Source organism: Leptonotus elevatus, chromosome 18 (assembly GCF_054856555.1).
Source record: "Leptonotus elevatus isolate MCC_2025b chromosome 18, RoL_Lele_1.0, whole genome shotgun sequence".
Classification (NCBI taxonomy): domain Eukaryota; kingdom Metazoa; phylum Chordata; class Actinopteri; order Syngnathiformes; family Syngnathidae; genus Leptonotus; species Leptonotus elevatus.
The window spans coordinates 14604763-14619141 of record NC_141256.1 but is presented as its reverse complement, the minus strand read 5'-3'; the positions used below and the strand labels follow the sequence as shown (position 1 = coordinate 14619141).

The 14379-nt window shown below is 38.0% G+C and overlaps 2 protein-coding genes across 8 annotated transcripts in view; both read right to left on the bottom strand.

Moving 5' to 3' along the window:
* Positions 1-688: 688 nt before the first annotated feature.
* On the bottom strand, positions 689-2031 carry ptrhd1 (peptidyl-tRNA hydrolase domain containing 1). 2 transcript variants are annotated; one of them, XM_086061409.1, is made up of 2 exons: positions 1756-2031; positions 689-1115 (listed from the first exon to the last, which is right to left on the bottom strand). In XM_086061409.1, the coding sequence occupies exons 1-2, from the start codon at positions 2008-2010 to the stop codon at positions 945-947; spliced, it is 426 nt and encodes a 141-aa protein (XP_085917535.1). In that variant the 5' UTR covers positions 2011-2031; the 3' UTR covers positions 689-944. The 2 variants fall into 2 exon arrangements, with proteins under 2 accessions (XP_085917535.1, XP_085917536.1); XM_086061410.1 differs by having other exon boundaries at positions 1798-2031.
* Positions 2032-2724: 693 nt separating this feature from the next.
* The window catches only part of fam184ab (family with sequence similarity 184 member Ab), a 34065-nt gene continuing 22410 nt past the window's right edge, over positions 2725-14379 (bottom strand). For 5 of the 6 annotated variants that reach the window (XM_086060983.1, XM_086060984.1, XM_086060985.1 and 2 more), the window contains 7 exons: positions 13041-13168; positions 10703-10887; positions 9047-9193; positions 8577-8694; positions 8207-8311; positions 6964-7247; positions 2725-4214 (listed from right to left, as the gene is read on the bottom strand). In XM_086060983.1, the coding sequence (XP_085917109.1) occupies positions 4133-4214; positions 6964-7247; positions 8207-8311; positions 8577-8694; positions 9047-9193; positions 10703-10887; positions 13041-13168 (1049 nt within the window). In that variant the 3' untranslated portion in view covers positions 2725-4132. The remainder of the gene's footprint in view (positions 4215-6963; positions 7248-8206; positions 8312-8576; positions 8695-9046; positions 9194-10702; positions 10888-13040; positions 13169-14379) is intronic. The other variant, XM_086060988.1, reaches the window with a different exon arrangement.

Sequence of the window (14379 nt, the reverse complement as noted above, 5' to 3'; positions counted from 1 at the left end):
TGAGGCGTTTATTTAAGTGGACTTCATTTAGGGGCGGGGCATTTGTTTGAATAAACATCACTTCCTGGATCAACAATACCTCAGCGGCACTCTCGGATCAACATCAGCTTTACAGATGCCACATCCGTAAGTTATTTAGCGGCTGAAAAGGACGGCGGACTCCGCAGATGGAGCGAGAGCACCCGGACAGGCGGCCGGGATTTACGATGAGAAAAGGCGCTGCTGCGCTCTTTCAAACTATGTAAATGACTCTTGAGATAATTTGGCTCTCATTGTGCTCCCACTTGGCTCCCGGCCCTGTTGATCGTTTCGCTGCCGTACCTGTCGGGCCAGATTGGGATACATTTGACACTTTAAAAAAAAGAAGAAAAAAAAGGATCAAATAGTTGATTAATGAATTAAAAACTATAAAATGTTCAGATTAATTATTTATAATTAAGATGTATTCATTTAAAAACAATTATTTATTGATTGACCGCACTTGGTATGCAAATTGCCGCGTGCCCTGCCTAACACACTGACATTTGGACTTTGGCCTGTTTTACTACTGCTTATCTTCCTCCTCCCCTTCTCTGAAAGTCGAGTTGATGTTTCCATCACAAAAAGTCAAAGAAATGCACAATTTCACATTTCAGTGTTACCTTTTGAGTCATAATTTTTCATGATAGCTTTTTATTTTTTTTTCCCCCAAGTTTGATGACTTATTAGTATGTGACGATAGTATATAGAATATTCTTGCAAATTATTTTATTTTGAACAGTCATGCAATGACATATTAACCATGTATTTTAATACATGCGATTTAATAAACAGAAGACGAAGAATTTCATTGTTTCTATATTCAGTTCATCCAGGAAAACCCGTGTATTCCAGTCATGGATGTAATGAACAATGGCTGTCGTGAGTTTCCAGGAACAGTCAGTAAGACGACGGGCCAGGCAAGGTCACTTAAAGAGCTTGAATTTACGGAGCAACGGCTGCACCGTTTCTTTGGGGTACGGCTTCAGAGCCAGGCAGGTGGGTATGTTCTCAGGTTGCTCAATCCAAAGCTTGTGGGCCACGCCGGCCCGGGTCAGGCTCGCAGATAAGTCTGAGAGGGCGGCCTCGTCCGGAGCCTGAAGGACACAATAGTAGTAAGTGTGAATTTGTTTAATAATCCCATCAGCAGTCACTATATTTTACGTCATAGTGTAGGCGTCAGCCGAAATACAATGGAATCGTGAATTTCATACGTGCAATTAATATGTTCAGAACAAAGTTACCCTTATTTTTATTGGTGTGGGTTGAAAGATTTTTTTATTTTTTTTTAAACATCAGATACTGTATTGAAACACAATATTTAATTTAAAACACAGCCATCTTAATATCACCAATTAATCTATGCGGTTATAGTGTACCCATGCAAAATTCCTCTCGTAAAACAGCCATGTTAATGTTGCCTATTTTTAAGAAGAAAAATGTATGAGAAAAAAATTAACAATTTCAGTAACTCTTTAGATGTGACTTTACGGTTCGGCTCTAATTTTGCACCACACTTGTGACATGTTCATACTAAAATGGAGTACATCTTAAAAGTATTACACGGACAAATGCGCAATGCAACATTAAAACGATAAGCAGTTAAAAAAAAAAACAACTTTATTTGTGGGTTTTTAAGCAACAAGAATGACATCAGTTGTCACCGAATACATTCTATAATAAAAAAAAAAAATGAAGTGTTAAAACAATCATATACGTGTTTTAAATCCTAGCAACCTGAAATCTTATATTAGTCAAATGGAGTTTGGCGTGACTCACGCCGAGCACCACTTTGTGCATGGAGTCCAGTTCGGCCAGGTAGCTTTGAGTGTCCCCGTCAGCGTAGTGGAGGTGGACGGCGGCGGTGGCGGCGTGGCACGCCTGCGTAATGACGGCTCCCAGCGGCCACGACAGCTTGTGGACCAGGTCCGAGCGGACCACCACGTACTGGACCAGGCGGCCCGGGGAACCAGCGGCTCCCGAGGCAGCCATTTGTTTCTCCACAGAAGTGTATGTTTATTTTCCGGGTCAAGGAATGACCGCTTGGGTAACACAATGGTTGCTGCTGCCATCTAGCGACTATTAACCAACATTGCAAATATTCAATTACATTAAAAAAAAAAAAATGTTGACGAATTCAATACAATTGTAGTTTTTTTTAACACAACTAATTTTTAAATTGAAATAATTTTTTTAATTATTCAAATCAAGAAAAATGCAGAGATTTTTTTACATTATTGTATTTTTTTATTGATTTTAATCATAGATTTATGGTTTTAGCAGTGAGCAAAATGTAAAAGAATTTCCCTAATAAATACAAATGTATTTTAGTTAAAAATTGAGGATAAGCGGTTTGTAAAATGAATGTATTAAAATCTGATTCTTTAATTAGTTTCACATTATACATATATTTAAAACTAAAAGCCAATTCTTCCTATTGCTATATTTCATTTTGAGCACACACAAAAATCTGAAAATGTTAAAATCTTAACACAAGACACATCATTTTAAATTTTTCTATCATTTATTTTTAGTTTTATCACATGCATATGGGGAATTCGTATAAAATCTAATGCAAAAAAAAAAGCAGCAAAATGTTGAATACAAACATCTATTTATTTTAAACAAATCTACATCATTCTTTGTCAATGTTGCCAAAATATTTTTCACCAGATGTGCCAAATAGAAATGAGAAACACAAAACTATAAATGTCACAATAATCATTTATTAAGCATACACATTATAATATAAATATAAAATGCTATTTTTGCTCTTAAAATCGGTGAGACATCATTGTATCTGTGTAGAGACAGACAAGCATACAAACGAGTTTTGAAGTCTACCAAAAAAGATCATCTTCATCGTCGTCTTCTATCACGAGGATGGTGCCCCCTAAAACGGACCGACTGATCTGGCGTCTAACAGAAAAGCAGCTTTTTCTTTTCTTTTGATTACTATTATTATTATTTTCTCTTTTTTTTTTTTTTGTGTGGAACGCACAGAGAAGAGCAACAAGGACCTCTAAACCCCACGCACGTCTACTTCTCACTTGAGTCCAACAACAACAACAAAACGCTGGCATGATGAGAATGAGAAAAACTAAAACATCCAACCTAGAAGATGACAAATCAGAGTGATGAGCGCTTATTTCATATCCTTGAATACGATTGCCGTTTGAGCCTCTACTCCAAATCCTTACATCCATCTTAAAACCCTGCAAAGTGAATTCAGAAATGTGTTTTTCTAAACGTAGTAATCAGTTGCGGCGATATAGCGTTACTGTTTTTAACCGTTTCCGTTTTCCGCTTTAGAGCGCCTCATTGTTGACCGCGAGTGTGCGCACGTCTTGGGAGAGAAAGACAAAAGAGCAAAGAAGATGGAATTTTCTTTGAACAGCCACCATGTGGACCCGGTCTTCGGATTGGGGTGTCCGCTTTAGAGCGCCTCGTGGCGCGAGTGCACGCATGTCACGGAGAGAAGGCAGGACAGCGAGGTAGAAAAAAAAAAAAAAACGTGACAGCCAACGAGCGGGATCCTCATTTTGGATAGTTAGCTTCTTTTTTTTCCTTTTTTTTTTTTAATCATTCCAACGAAGACATTCATTTTCACTTTACAGGGACTTTATTCTCCGTGTACTAGTACGTTCTTGGTCCTCAGTCGTAAGACAATTCAGAGCACAAGCAGAGCAGTTGTCTTACTAGTAACATTTTCCCACTCCCAACTTTGGCATAGCAATCACATGTTACTCGTGAGTCAAACTACTAGTGGGCATTTTGGTTCTACTAGTAGGTAAAGTGGCACTAGTAGTGGGAAAATGTTACCAGCGAGACGCAGGCGCGTACTAGAAAACAAACGCACTATTGTACATAGACCTTAAACTCAAGGACAACATCTTCTTCTCAAGCTGCCAATCGTTTATTTTATAAACTGAACCCAGCCTGAATGTCTTTTTATTTTTTTAAACAATATAGAAAACAAACATTTTCTCTCATTTTGTTTGTTTGTGTTTAAATCCAGAATTTTTTTTAAAGTTTGGCTGACATGCTGCTGAATCCTGGTTCGTGTGTGCGTGCGTTTGTGTGTGTGTGTGTGTGTGTGTGTGTGTGTTGTCAATCAAAAGGAAAAATACTGAGCGAACCACTCTTGCCGCTGAGCGTCCGGAAGGTCGATGGTGACGTCTTTTGTCTCAGGAGGGCTGCAGGGAAGAAAGGTGACAAAAATAATTCATAAACTGATATGTGTAGTTTTAACATCAGAACCGCAAAAGTTAAATATTAATATCTCTAATCTGTATGTATAGTTTTATGTAACAAAAAAAGATTAAAAATAAATAAAATCTAATATAAATGTTTTTGTGCGTTTTTTTTTTTTACAGGATTTTGATTTTAGCATACTTACTGTATATGGTGAAAGCATAATATATTAATAACTATGATTCCAAAATGATAGTTTTGATTAAAAACTAGTTTAGCATGTTTACATAAACATTTGAAAGTGTCAATCAAAAAGTGAGCATTATTATCTTTGTCAAGTCTTTCCCTAACTTTTTTCCTGCGTACCTAATAGTGTCGTCTTGTAGTGCAAAGGTTGTCCGGCAGAGGGAGACAAACACCACCTTAACATCAACACTGCATGCGCTGCATTACTCGGTCATGACTCGACACTATTTCATCATGTTTCCGCTCATCATTTTTTAATTTTTGACACCTTTCAGCGGGTTCAAAATATTCCCTTGCGTGCACCGAGTAGTGTTTTAAGATACAAGTGCATATTTGAGAGATGTATTAAAATTAATGAGGTGATTGAATGATTTAGAAAAGAGGAGTGTGAAGCGAGCAATGGGACTAATGTAGTAATTCAGAGTGGATGCATTCTACTGTATATGTGACCTCATACTGTCAATTCTGAATGTGTGTGTGTGTGGGGGGGGGGGGGTACTGTACGTATAATCCAGCCCACCAAGCATTTACATGATCACATTATCTAGAGTCCTGTTTGTATGAATTGACCCTTTGCTCCATTTCTTACTTTCTTTTTTCCCCTCCATTCCTTGAATACGTACATTTATAAAGTTACATACAGCACTTTTGGCCCACATTGTACATTAAATTGCAATTTGATAAAATAACAAGATGATTTATTATAATCAAACACCAGATTTACAATAAAATATCAAAAATACAGCTTGTGAATAAACCATATTATTAATATGCATTATTATTATTATTGAATTATTTTACATCCACATTCTAACCAGATTTCAAGCTCACCGAAATCAAAAGTTCCCACCCATGCGCCACACGGACGTCATGTCGCAGCAGCAGCGTAAACATGCAGTAGTACAAACAGCAGTACATTCGTGCACACGCACACACTTGTTTACTTCACGTGTGCTTGTGGGCATGCAAATGTGCTCCCCGTGTGATCATTGATCGTCTTTTTTTTTCTGAAAGCACATTAACGAGCAGCCTCCTCGCTGTAATCATCATTAAAAGCCCCCGAAGGCCAATAAAAAGACGGAAAAAAATATTCAGCAGGTGACGATGAGGATGAGCGAGAAGACAACAAAAAGGGCAAAACATGAAAACATACACACAAACATGCTCCTTTTGCATCCCAAAGCCATTCTTTGATGCCCTCCTGTGAAGTCACAGCAAGGAGCAAACCCCGCCCATCAACAGCAACCATCCAATCACGTCGTGGCGACCAGTTTCTCGACTGCCGTCTTTGTTTTTACTTTGCAGCATTTCAAGGAAACTGGGAAATGTCACACAGAAAAGTGCGGGGAATAGCAGGTGTTTACTGGAGAGGAGGGTTTTTTTTAAGCATTTGGATTTGGAGAAGTTAAGTCATTTAATTGACAATGGCATTTACTCAAATGTAGGAAGGGTGTTTACATGAGATTTTAAGTGAAAAAAAAAGTTGTCTATTTGAGGTGAGGTGTTAATTTTTCCAAATGAACATGTCATCTATTCGAGCGGAGACCATCATCATGGTAAAACGACTTAACTGAGTAAGTACCTGCATTTACTGGAGAGGAGGCATTTATTTTAAAGTGTTTTGATTTGGAATGGTTTAAAGTGATTTACTGAAATGTAGGGTGTTTACACAAGGATTTATTTTCTACTGGCAGCCCTTCAAGTGAAAAAAACATGTATTTGAGGTGAGGTGTTTATTTTTTTACAAATGAAGATGGCATCTATTCGAGCGGAGACCATCATTTTAAAAGAATGGAGAAGCAACTTAACTGACTGCAGTATTTCTCATCTGCAGCAAGCAAGTACCTGCATTTACTCGAGAGGAGGCATTTATTTTTTGCCTAAGCATTTTCATGAAAATATTTGTTAAAGGCACACGGTAAATATTTTAAATTATCGTTTATTTTCCCACTGGTAGTTTAACATGTGAAAAAGGAGGCATCAAATTGAGAGGAGGTGTTTATTTTTCAAGTAATCTCTTTGAATATAGATCACTTTCTAAAGGAATGCCACAAGTAGTGACAAGTAGATTTCTTTCCGGTATATCATTTAGACGACGCAGCCAGTACTTAATTGAGGCGAGGCGTCTAGTGGAGCGGAGGCCACTATTTGAAAAAAACGTGACAAACTACACGGATTTATTGGTTACACTTCATGAATCTCATTTGCAATTGCTATCATTATTTAAAACTATTTTTTTTCATATTTCCCTGTTTTCCTGAATGCAGCATCGGTTTGGAAGAGATGGAAGAGGGTGGTGACTCAACTACATTAAATATTTTTTATTTGATTGTTTTTTCCTCATGTAACGTTGCCCCCTTAAGGCCACTTTAGAGAGTCCAGGCCAATCAGATGTGGAGGCTACGTTCTTTGAGCTAATCGAGCTCTGTGATTGGATGATTTATCTTTTTCCTTTTTGCTGGCCGCCGCCCACCGGGCCTGAGACGCTCTCTTTTTCTCTCTCACCTCGTGAACTTCTTGGGTTCTGTGGGAGGTGTCGGCGGCGGGGGAAGAGGTTTGTTGGCGTTCAGCTCGAGGTGATGGAGGAGGAAGGGGGAGTGGGCAAGGGGTTCGAGGCGGCCGGGCTGGGATGGGGGCGGCGGCGGAGGCGGCGGCGGCTGGGGCGGCGGCGGCTGCTGCTGCGGGCCGCCCCCTGGGACCGCCGGGCCCGAGCCGGCTGCCTCCAGAACCCTGAAACCGGCGGAGCTGCCGAATCTGCTCGCCGCCGCTTTCTCATTCTTTCGCTTTTGCTACACAGAAAGAAAAGGAGGAGGGAGCACGGGGGAGAGAAGGGGGTTCAAAGCAAAAATCAGGGTGAAAATAATCCCCAAAAAAGGCAAAATTAATTAGGTCAAATAAAAAGGGAAAATGAGGAAAGGTGCCAAAGACGCGCTAACGTGATCGTCCCGACCGGGAGCCCGGCGCCGCTCGGTCGGCTTCCGACATCCAAATGGCTTGGAAAGCAAAGTGAGACGGTCAGGAAGAACGCACGTCACACATGACAACACACACAAAAACAAGAACGAAACACACACACACACACACATCTCAATGATGAGCATGCGGTGGAAGAATGACACCCAAAATCATTTCGACCGCTCATCGAGACTCAGAATGGATTTCAATTCACAAGGGAAAGAATGGATTAAATCTGAAAATAGGTTTTAAGAATGGAAAAAAGTAACAAAAAAACAGTAAAAAAAATAATAATTTAATTTAAAAAGTAATGCATCAAAAGTAAATTAAAAAATTAAAAAGTATTACATGTAACGGCAAAAAGGTTTTCAAGAACTGTAATGTATAAAACGTTTTTTTTTAACTGTAAAATAATTTTTAAAAAGCATGATATAAAGTAAAAATAAATAAACATAAGTAGAAAATTAAAAAGTATTACAAGTTTAAATTGTTTTTAAGTAAAAATAAAAATGTATTAAACAAATAATAATAATAATCAAAATAAATGAATTATAGTAATGTAAAATGTAAAAGTAAAAAACACACATAAAAAAAAGTAGGAAAAAAAAGTAAAGAATTAAGTACAATAAAAAAGTATCCAAGTATCATAAAGAAGTATTTAAAGTATGTAAAAAATCAACTTTTTTTGAGTACGATAAGCATGGTAGGAAGTTTAAGTATTAAAAATAAGGTATTTGTGTCATGTGACAGTTTGCAATGGCGTGTTAGCGGGCAGCGTCCATGTTGGTTGTACCTTGATGAGAGGGTTGATGACGCCGACGTTGGGACTGGCGTTGAACACTTTGTTGAAGTTGCTCTCTCGATTGACCAGCTCCAGCTGGTAGAACTTCTTGTCATCCTGGAGGGTTAGTGTTAAGATTAGGAAATGCCTGGATTATTATTTTTTTTTCAATTAAAGCGAGGCATTTATTAAACTCCATTTTGTTTAAAAGAAAAGGGAGGCATTTAATTGAGGTGGGGCATCTATTTAGTGGAAATTACTTTCTTTGGTATTCCATTTTGGCTTAAAAGGGACATTCCAGTTGATGTCACAGCGCCACCTGTTGGTTTGGAGTGCAGGTGTTTTTATTTATTTATTTATTATTGGGGGAGGGGGGGCATACCACGAGCTTCTTGACGAGCGATTCCCTCTCGGTCACCATTTCCTTTAGCTCGGCGATCATCTGCAGATCCTCAGGGCGACTTTCCCTGTTCCTGAACTTTTCCTCGGTGCCTTCCAGTCTGAAAAAAAAAAATTACTGTTAATACTATCACAATCTTTTATTGGCTTTTCTCTCCATTTCCTGACAGAAATCGATCAATTGACGATGAATTTGTGTGAAATGTTGTTGTTGTAATTTATGACCAAAAAAGCAAACAGCTGATGTCGCTTTAAGCACTCGCATTTAAACAGTCTGCCATTTAAATGCCACCTGTATATATAAAGGCGCAAAAATCATCAGCGGCGACCTTTTTAAAATCACATCAACCATTTCACGCTAAAACCATTCATCAACTCCAGTGCGACCGATTTATTTGCGCTTGCATTCCCGTGAATGAAAATGTCACACTGACAATATGAGCGCGCACGTACAGAAACTGCAGGGCCGAGATCTTATCCTTGAGGACCTCCTGCGCCTTGTTGAAGTCGGCCAACATGTTGTGCGTCTCTCTGCTGTGGACGGCGTGCAGCTCCGACACGTCGCGCTCGTGGCGCTTCTGCAGCTCCTGCTCGTGAGCCCTGAGCACAACAAGTATGCGACTTTGACTTCGTCTAGCGTCATGCTAACGCACAATGGAAAACGCCATAGACTGGCTAATGAATAGCATCGATAGTCGTAGTCACCCTTGAAGCAATTTTGAACATTAACAATGCAGTTATGCATGTAGACAGACAATAACAACACTCACAATCATGTATTCTTTATCCTCTGCAAAAAAACAACTGTTTCTGCAGTTTACTGAAAAGTAGTTGTGAAAGTCTGCTTCGTTTGTGTGTTTAAGACTGTTCACAATGAATGAATCATGACGCACAACACAAACTGTTCATTTATTTATGTTCAATGTAAACATGGTTTTACATACAGTAATATTGAGTGCTGTTTTCCTTGATTTAAAAACACAAGCAAAAAATTGTGTGCGATATTTCATGTCGTCGCTCCCTGAGGAACGCGACTCGTTTCCTCATCTTCCTCATGCTCCGCGTTCATTCATTTATTTCATTATTTACTATTTTTAGCTCTCTGACCGCCATTCTCCCTCTCTCCCTCTCACACATACACACGCACAGACACACACGCACGCGCGCGCACACACACACACACACACACACACCAGTTACATAATGGACGCATGCTGCGCGCACACACACATTTTAACAGGCAGCAAGATCGCCTAAGAATTCCCATCATGCTCCAGAAAAGAGGATTCTAGATGCCGGACACCAAGAACGTCACACATGCGACAGAATATGAATAAACTGTATACACTAATATTTATATTAGTGCTGTCAAAGTTATATATATATATATATATATATATATATATATATATATATATATATATATATATAAAAAAATTATACAAATGTGTTTATTTATGTCCTGTATATATGTTTTTGTTGTTTTTATTTCCATTTATATTTATTTTGGGGATTTAATTTTTGAATACAATTTTTTATATCCGTTTTTATTTTCACTTTTAGTCATTTATTTGGTTATTTATTTAGTCATTTATTTATTTAATTAGTCATTTATTTATTTAGAATTTTGGCTGTTTTGGTCCTCCATACATATGCATTTAATATATAAGAGATGATAGAAAATAATATCGACTGAATCATCAGCACATGCCGGGACAAAATAAAAAAAATGATGTTGTCAATCAACTATTCCATTTTGAGGCCAAAAGGTATCATACTTAAATGGCAAAAGATCACAATTACTTGAGAAGGCAGCCACTTCAAGCCAGTAATGTAGAATTTGTGTGGTAAAATATATTAGAACGTGACACCACGACTATCAATGCTATTTCGTTAGCCCGTCAATGGTGTTTTGCATTATGTGCTAGCATTAAGCTAGTGAAGGCTGCACGGTTCTTTTAAATACATGTCATTCTCTTTGGTTTGTTTTGTGTGATAGTAAACATTCCCGTGGTCGGCTATATCCTTTTTGTGACACAAATCACGTTTGTGGCCAGTTTCACTGGCGGGCTTCCACGTCAAATGTGTTGTTTCGGCGTTGCGAGCTACCTGATCTGCTGGTTGGCCTCGCTGCGTATCTTGAGCACCTCCTTGCCTTTGAGCTCCAGCTCCTTGGTGAGGCTGCTGATGTTCTCGTTGAGCGTGTGGATTTGGTGGTCCAGCTGAGCGATGTGCTTCTTCCTGCGCGTCACTTCCTCCTGCAGCTCGGCCATGCGGCCCAGCACCTCGCGCTCCTGGCGGGAAACAAAACCGCTTTGATGGTTAGGAAAATTCAGACAATCACAAGGCTGAAGAAAATAAAGCCGTGCCTGGAATTGGACAGTCATAAAAAAAATTTTTTAAATGTACAAAGAATATTAAAATAAAACAGAAATTGAAATGGAAAATCAAAAATGAATATAAGAAAATAGAAAATAAGATTTAAAAAAATAAAATATATATATATATATATATACAAGTGAAATACATGGTTGTGCTTTTTTACTTTTCTTTTAAAAAAATGCTATTTTTAATTTTTTTTAATTTAGATTAATTTTTATTTATATTCATAATATTGATTGCAGAAAAGGTAAAAAAAGTGAATTTAATTTGAAATAAAATAAAATAGTTAATTCTCATTTTAAAAATTATATTATTTATAAAGTATTCTGCAATTAGAAATCGAATTTTACACTTTATTTTCAAACTAATCATTTCACATTTTGTATTATTTGCAATAGATACATTAACCAATTATTTCCCTATTTATTTTTTATATTAATTAATTAATGTTAATCATTGGCAACACTACAAATAAAATGACCAAATAAAGTAACAACAAATACCAATAAATTAAATGAATATGAACTAAAAATAAAATACAATAAAATGAGTTAAAAATCGAATGGAAAGAAAAATCACCTTTTTCAGTGACCTAAATCAAATTATTCTCTGACAGCCGTGTGGAAATAGCACAGAGTTTTTTTTACAATATTTCGTGCACCGTGTTTAGAATGTAATCAAACAACATGACGCATGCTAATGAGATGTTGACTTTCAAAGCAGATGTGCTCCCAGATGACACATCTGCTTGCTGTATCGGAACCACTTTGGCTTTTCTTTCCTTTCCGACCCACAAAACATTAATGAGCTCATTTCCTCACATCTTCTTCCGTCCGACTATTTCCCTGCGCATTTTTCTTGAAAAAGAAGAAAATGTCTTCAATTATTCATCCAATGAGGACATTAGCCATCTGAAACAGAGTAGCTCGGCTCACTTTGCTGAAAATAGAATTTAAACGCACGGTCCAATTCGCTTGGTACGTCATCTCATGTCATCCAATGCAACAACTGCATCATACGGCATGTGTTTGCGTACGCGCGCGTGTCCTTCATCAAAACGCCTTTAAATAGCTAAGAACGCCCGCGCTTTGATGACAAAAAAAGGAAGCATGTTATTTAAAAGCTGTGCGCTCGTTAAAACCAAGCAAAGAGTGCTCGCATGTACGCAGGCAGGCTGAGAGCCCAGAGGCCAATTTAGCACATTTACGCAAACGCCATTTGTCCAATTAGCAGTGTGAAAACAAACACACACATACAACGCAACGCAAATTCTACAAAAGAAAAAAACATATATATATTTTAGGGATGTTTGATTCATACCGATACCAAGTGCAGATACCATTAGGACTTGTGATACATAAAATGTCCCCCCAAAAACAACGACAGACAATTAAAAAAAAATTACATATATATATCCCAACTACAGCAAACTTTCTTAAAATAGAATGCTCATAAAAGTAAATTTGCATAGAGCACACAATAAAATGAATTTTGAATTTTTTTTTATAAATAAGATGAAACAAATAATCCTGTGGCCAGGAAAAAAAGTTCCAATCAAATGGTGGTTGTACAACTTATTTTTAAGGAATACAGTGAAGTGCAAATAATTCAATCCAAAAAAATAGTGTTTCAAGTAATTTAGTAATATCTACCATGTTAACAATTCCTCCAAAAAACAAAATCCTCAAGCTGTTTAGCGTGCGATCTTATTTTGAAATCCATGCTTTTAATTTGGAAGGCTGCTCTGTATTTCCGTTTCCTGTTTTACGTTCTCCGTTCATTACAAATCTAATGTAGTATGTTTAAGAGCTATAATTAGCGTAAACGGCACCGTTGTATTTTTAGCAGCGCAGCTCGACGACGTTAACGAGGCAAAATTAAGCGCCGGCAAACGTAAAGGAGGCAATTAAACGCGGCGAAATGACGTGAGCTACAAACATATATAACACGCATTGAACCACAGATATAAGTGATAATACTCACACCAAGAGTACTTACCAGTATCGATGGTATCGGTACTCGGCCCTCCCTAATAACAATAAACCCGCCAAAGTATTGCTCGTACCTGGAGGCGCGTTTTCTCCGCCGTCTTTTCCAGTTCCTTCTTAGCGGCCGTCACTTCCTGTTGGTGGTTTTGCCGCATGTGCTCGATGGCCGACGCGTGGATGTGGTTCAGTTCCGACCGAAGAGATGCTGTAACGCCAGGGGAAATGAAGAGGAAGACTCGTTTTTTTAACGGCTTGGACTGGGAACTACGCATGGGAAAATATCCGTTAAAGAAAAATATTACTCGATTACTTTGGAACCATGCCTCGCCTGTCCATAAAAGCTAATGACGTCCCCGCCCCTTCTAATCTACCCGAGTTTTATTATTATCGTCGCATCAATGCTAATTGCTGATAGCACAACTATAGCATTTCACATGCTTATGTTAGCTTTAAGCTAATGAGCATTTATTATTATTTGATGTGTCTTGGGTGTTTAAAAATATAATGCTTCATTCTATTGGAATACGCGCACATTGAAACACGATCAGCCTTCCACTTGGAACAAGGCCATCGAGCAGAGAAAGTAAAAGGAGCCGAGAACATCGCATGAACTCACACGCGCACACTGCGGAGAGGAAGTGGAGCGCAGGATGATAAAAAGAAGTGTCGGTAGCGAGACGGATGGTGGCGGTGTTTTGGTGTCAGGCGCACGAGCGTGAAGGTTAATGGAGGGACATTCATCAGCGCTGTCACCCCCCCCCCTGTTGAACACACTTTGCACAATCTGGAAAGTTCCGTTTGGGTGGCTGGAGCCAAACGGGGCGGGGGGGTGGGGGTTAACTTTTTGCATTCATTTGATTTTTAAAAGCAACTGTGATGTCATTTCACAACACTCCTGTTATGTTGTGGGCCAAAATGACCCACTTTCAAGTTAAAGAACAAATGTTAGCTTTTCGCTATCAAACTTCGCACCAACAGACAATAAAAAAGATATTTGTAATGAAAACAGTAAAGATATATATACTATATAAGATAGATAGATAGATAGATAGATGATACCTATGTTTCTCTGGATGCTTTAGTAACATTGAGCATATACCGGGTCAAAATGACCCAACATTCATCATTCGTTAATTATGTGCAGTTAATGAAACGGTTAATAAGCAATAAGATTGCTTATTGTGTTTGTTTTGGAATGTTAAACACTCTGGGTCAAATTGACCCATAGTATAACAATGAGGGTTTTTTTGCTATGAAATGTCTCATTGACAGACAATTAAAATTTTTGAGATTTTCAGTTAAAATGTTTATCATAATGCTTTTGGAACATTAAACATAGCCTGGGTCAAATTGACCCATTTTAATGTTAAAAAAATGAGTATTTTTTTGCTACAAAACTTCTCAATTAAAAAGGTT

What these genes read in the sequence shown, in the direction of transcription:
- ptrhd1 (XM_086061409.1), bottom strand. Translation starts at nt 2,010, where the DNA reads ATGGCTGCCTCGGGAGCCGCTGGTTCCCCGGGCCGCCTGGTCCAGTAC. An exon ending in TGACTAATATAAGATTTCAG is followed by an intron (nt 1,116 to 1,755) that starts GTTGCTAGGATT and finishes TGTGTCCTTCAG; the next exon opens with GCTCCGGACGAGGCCGCCCT.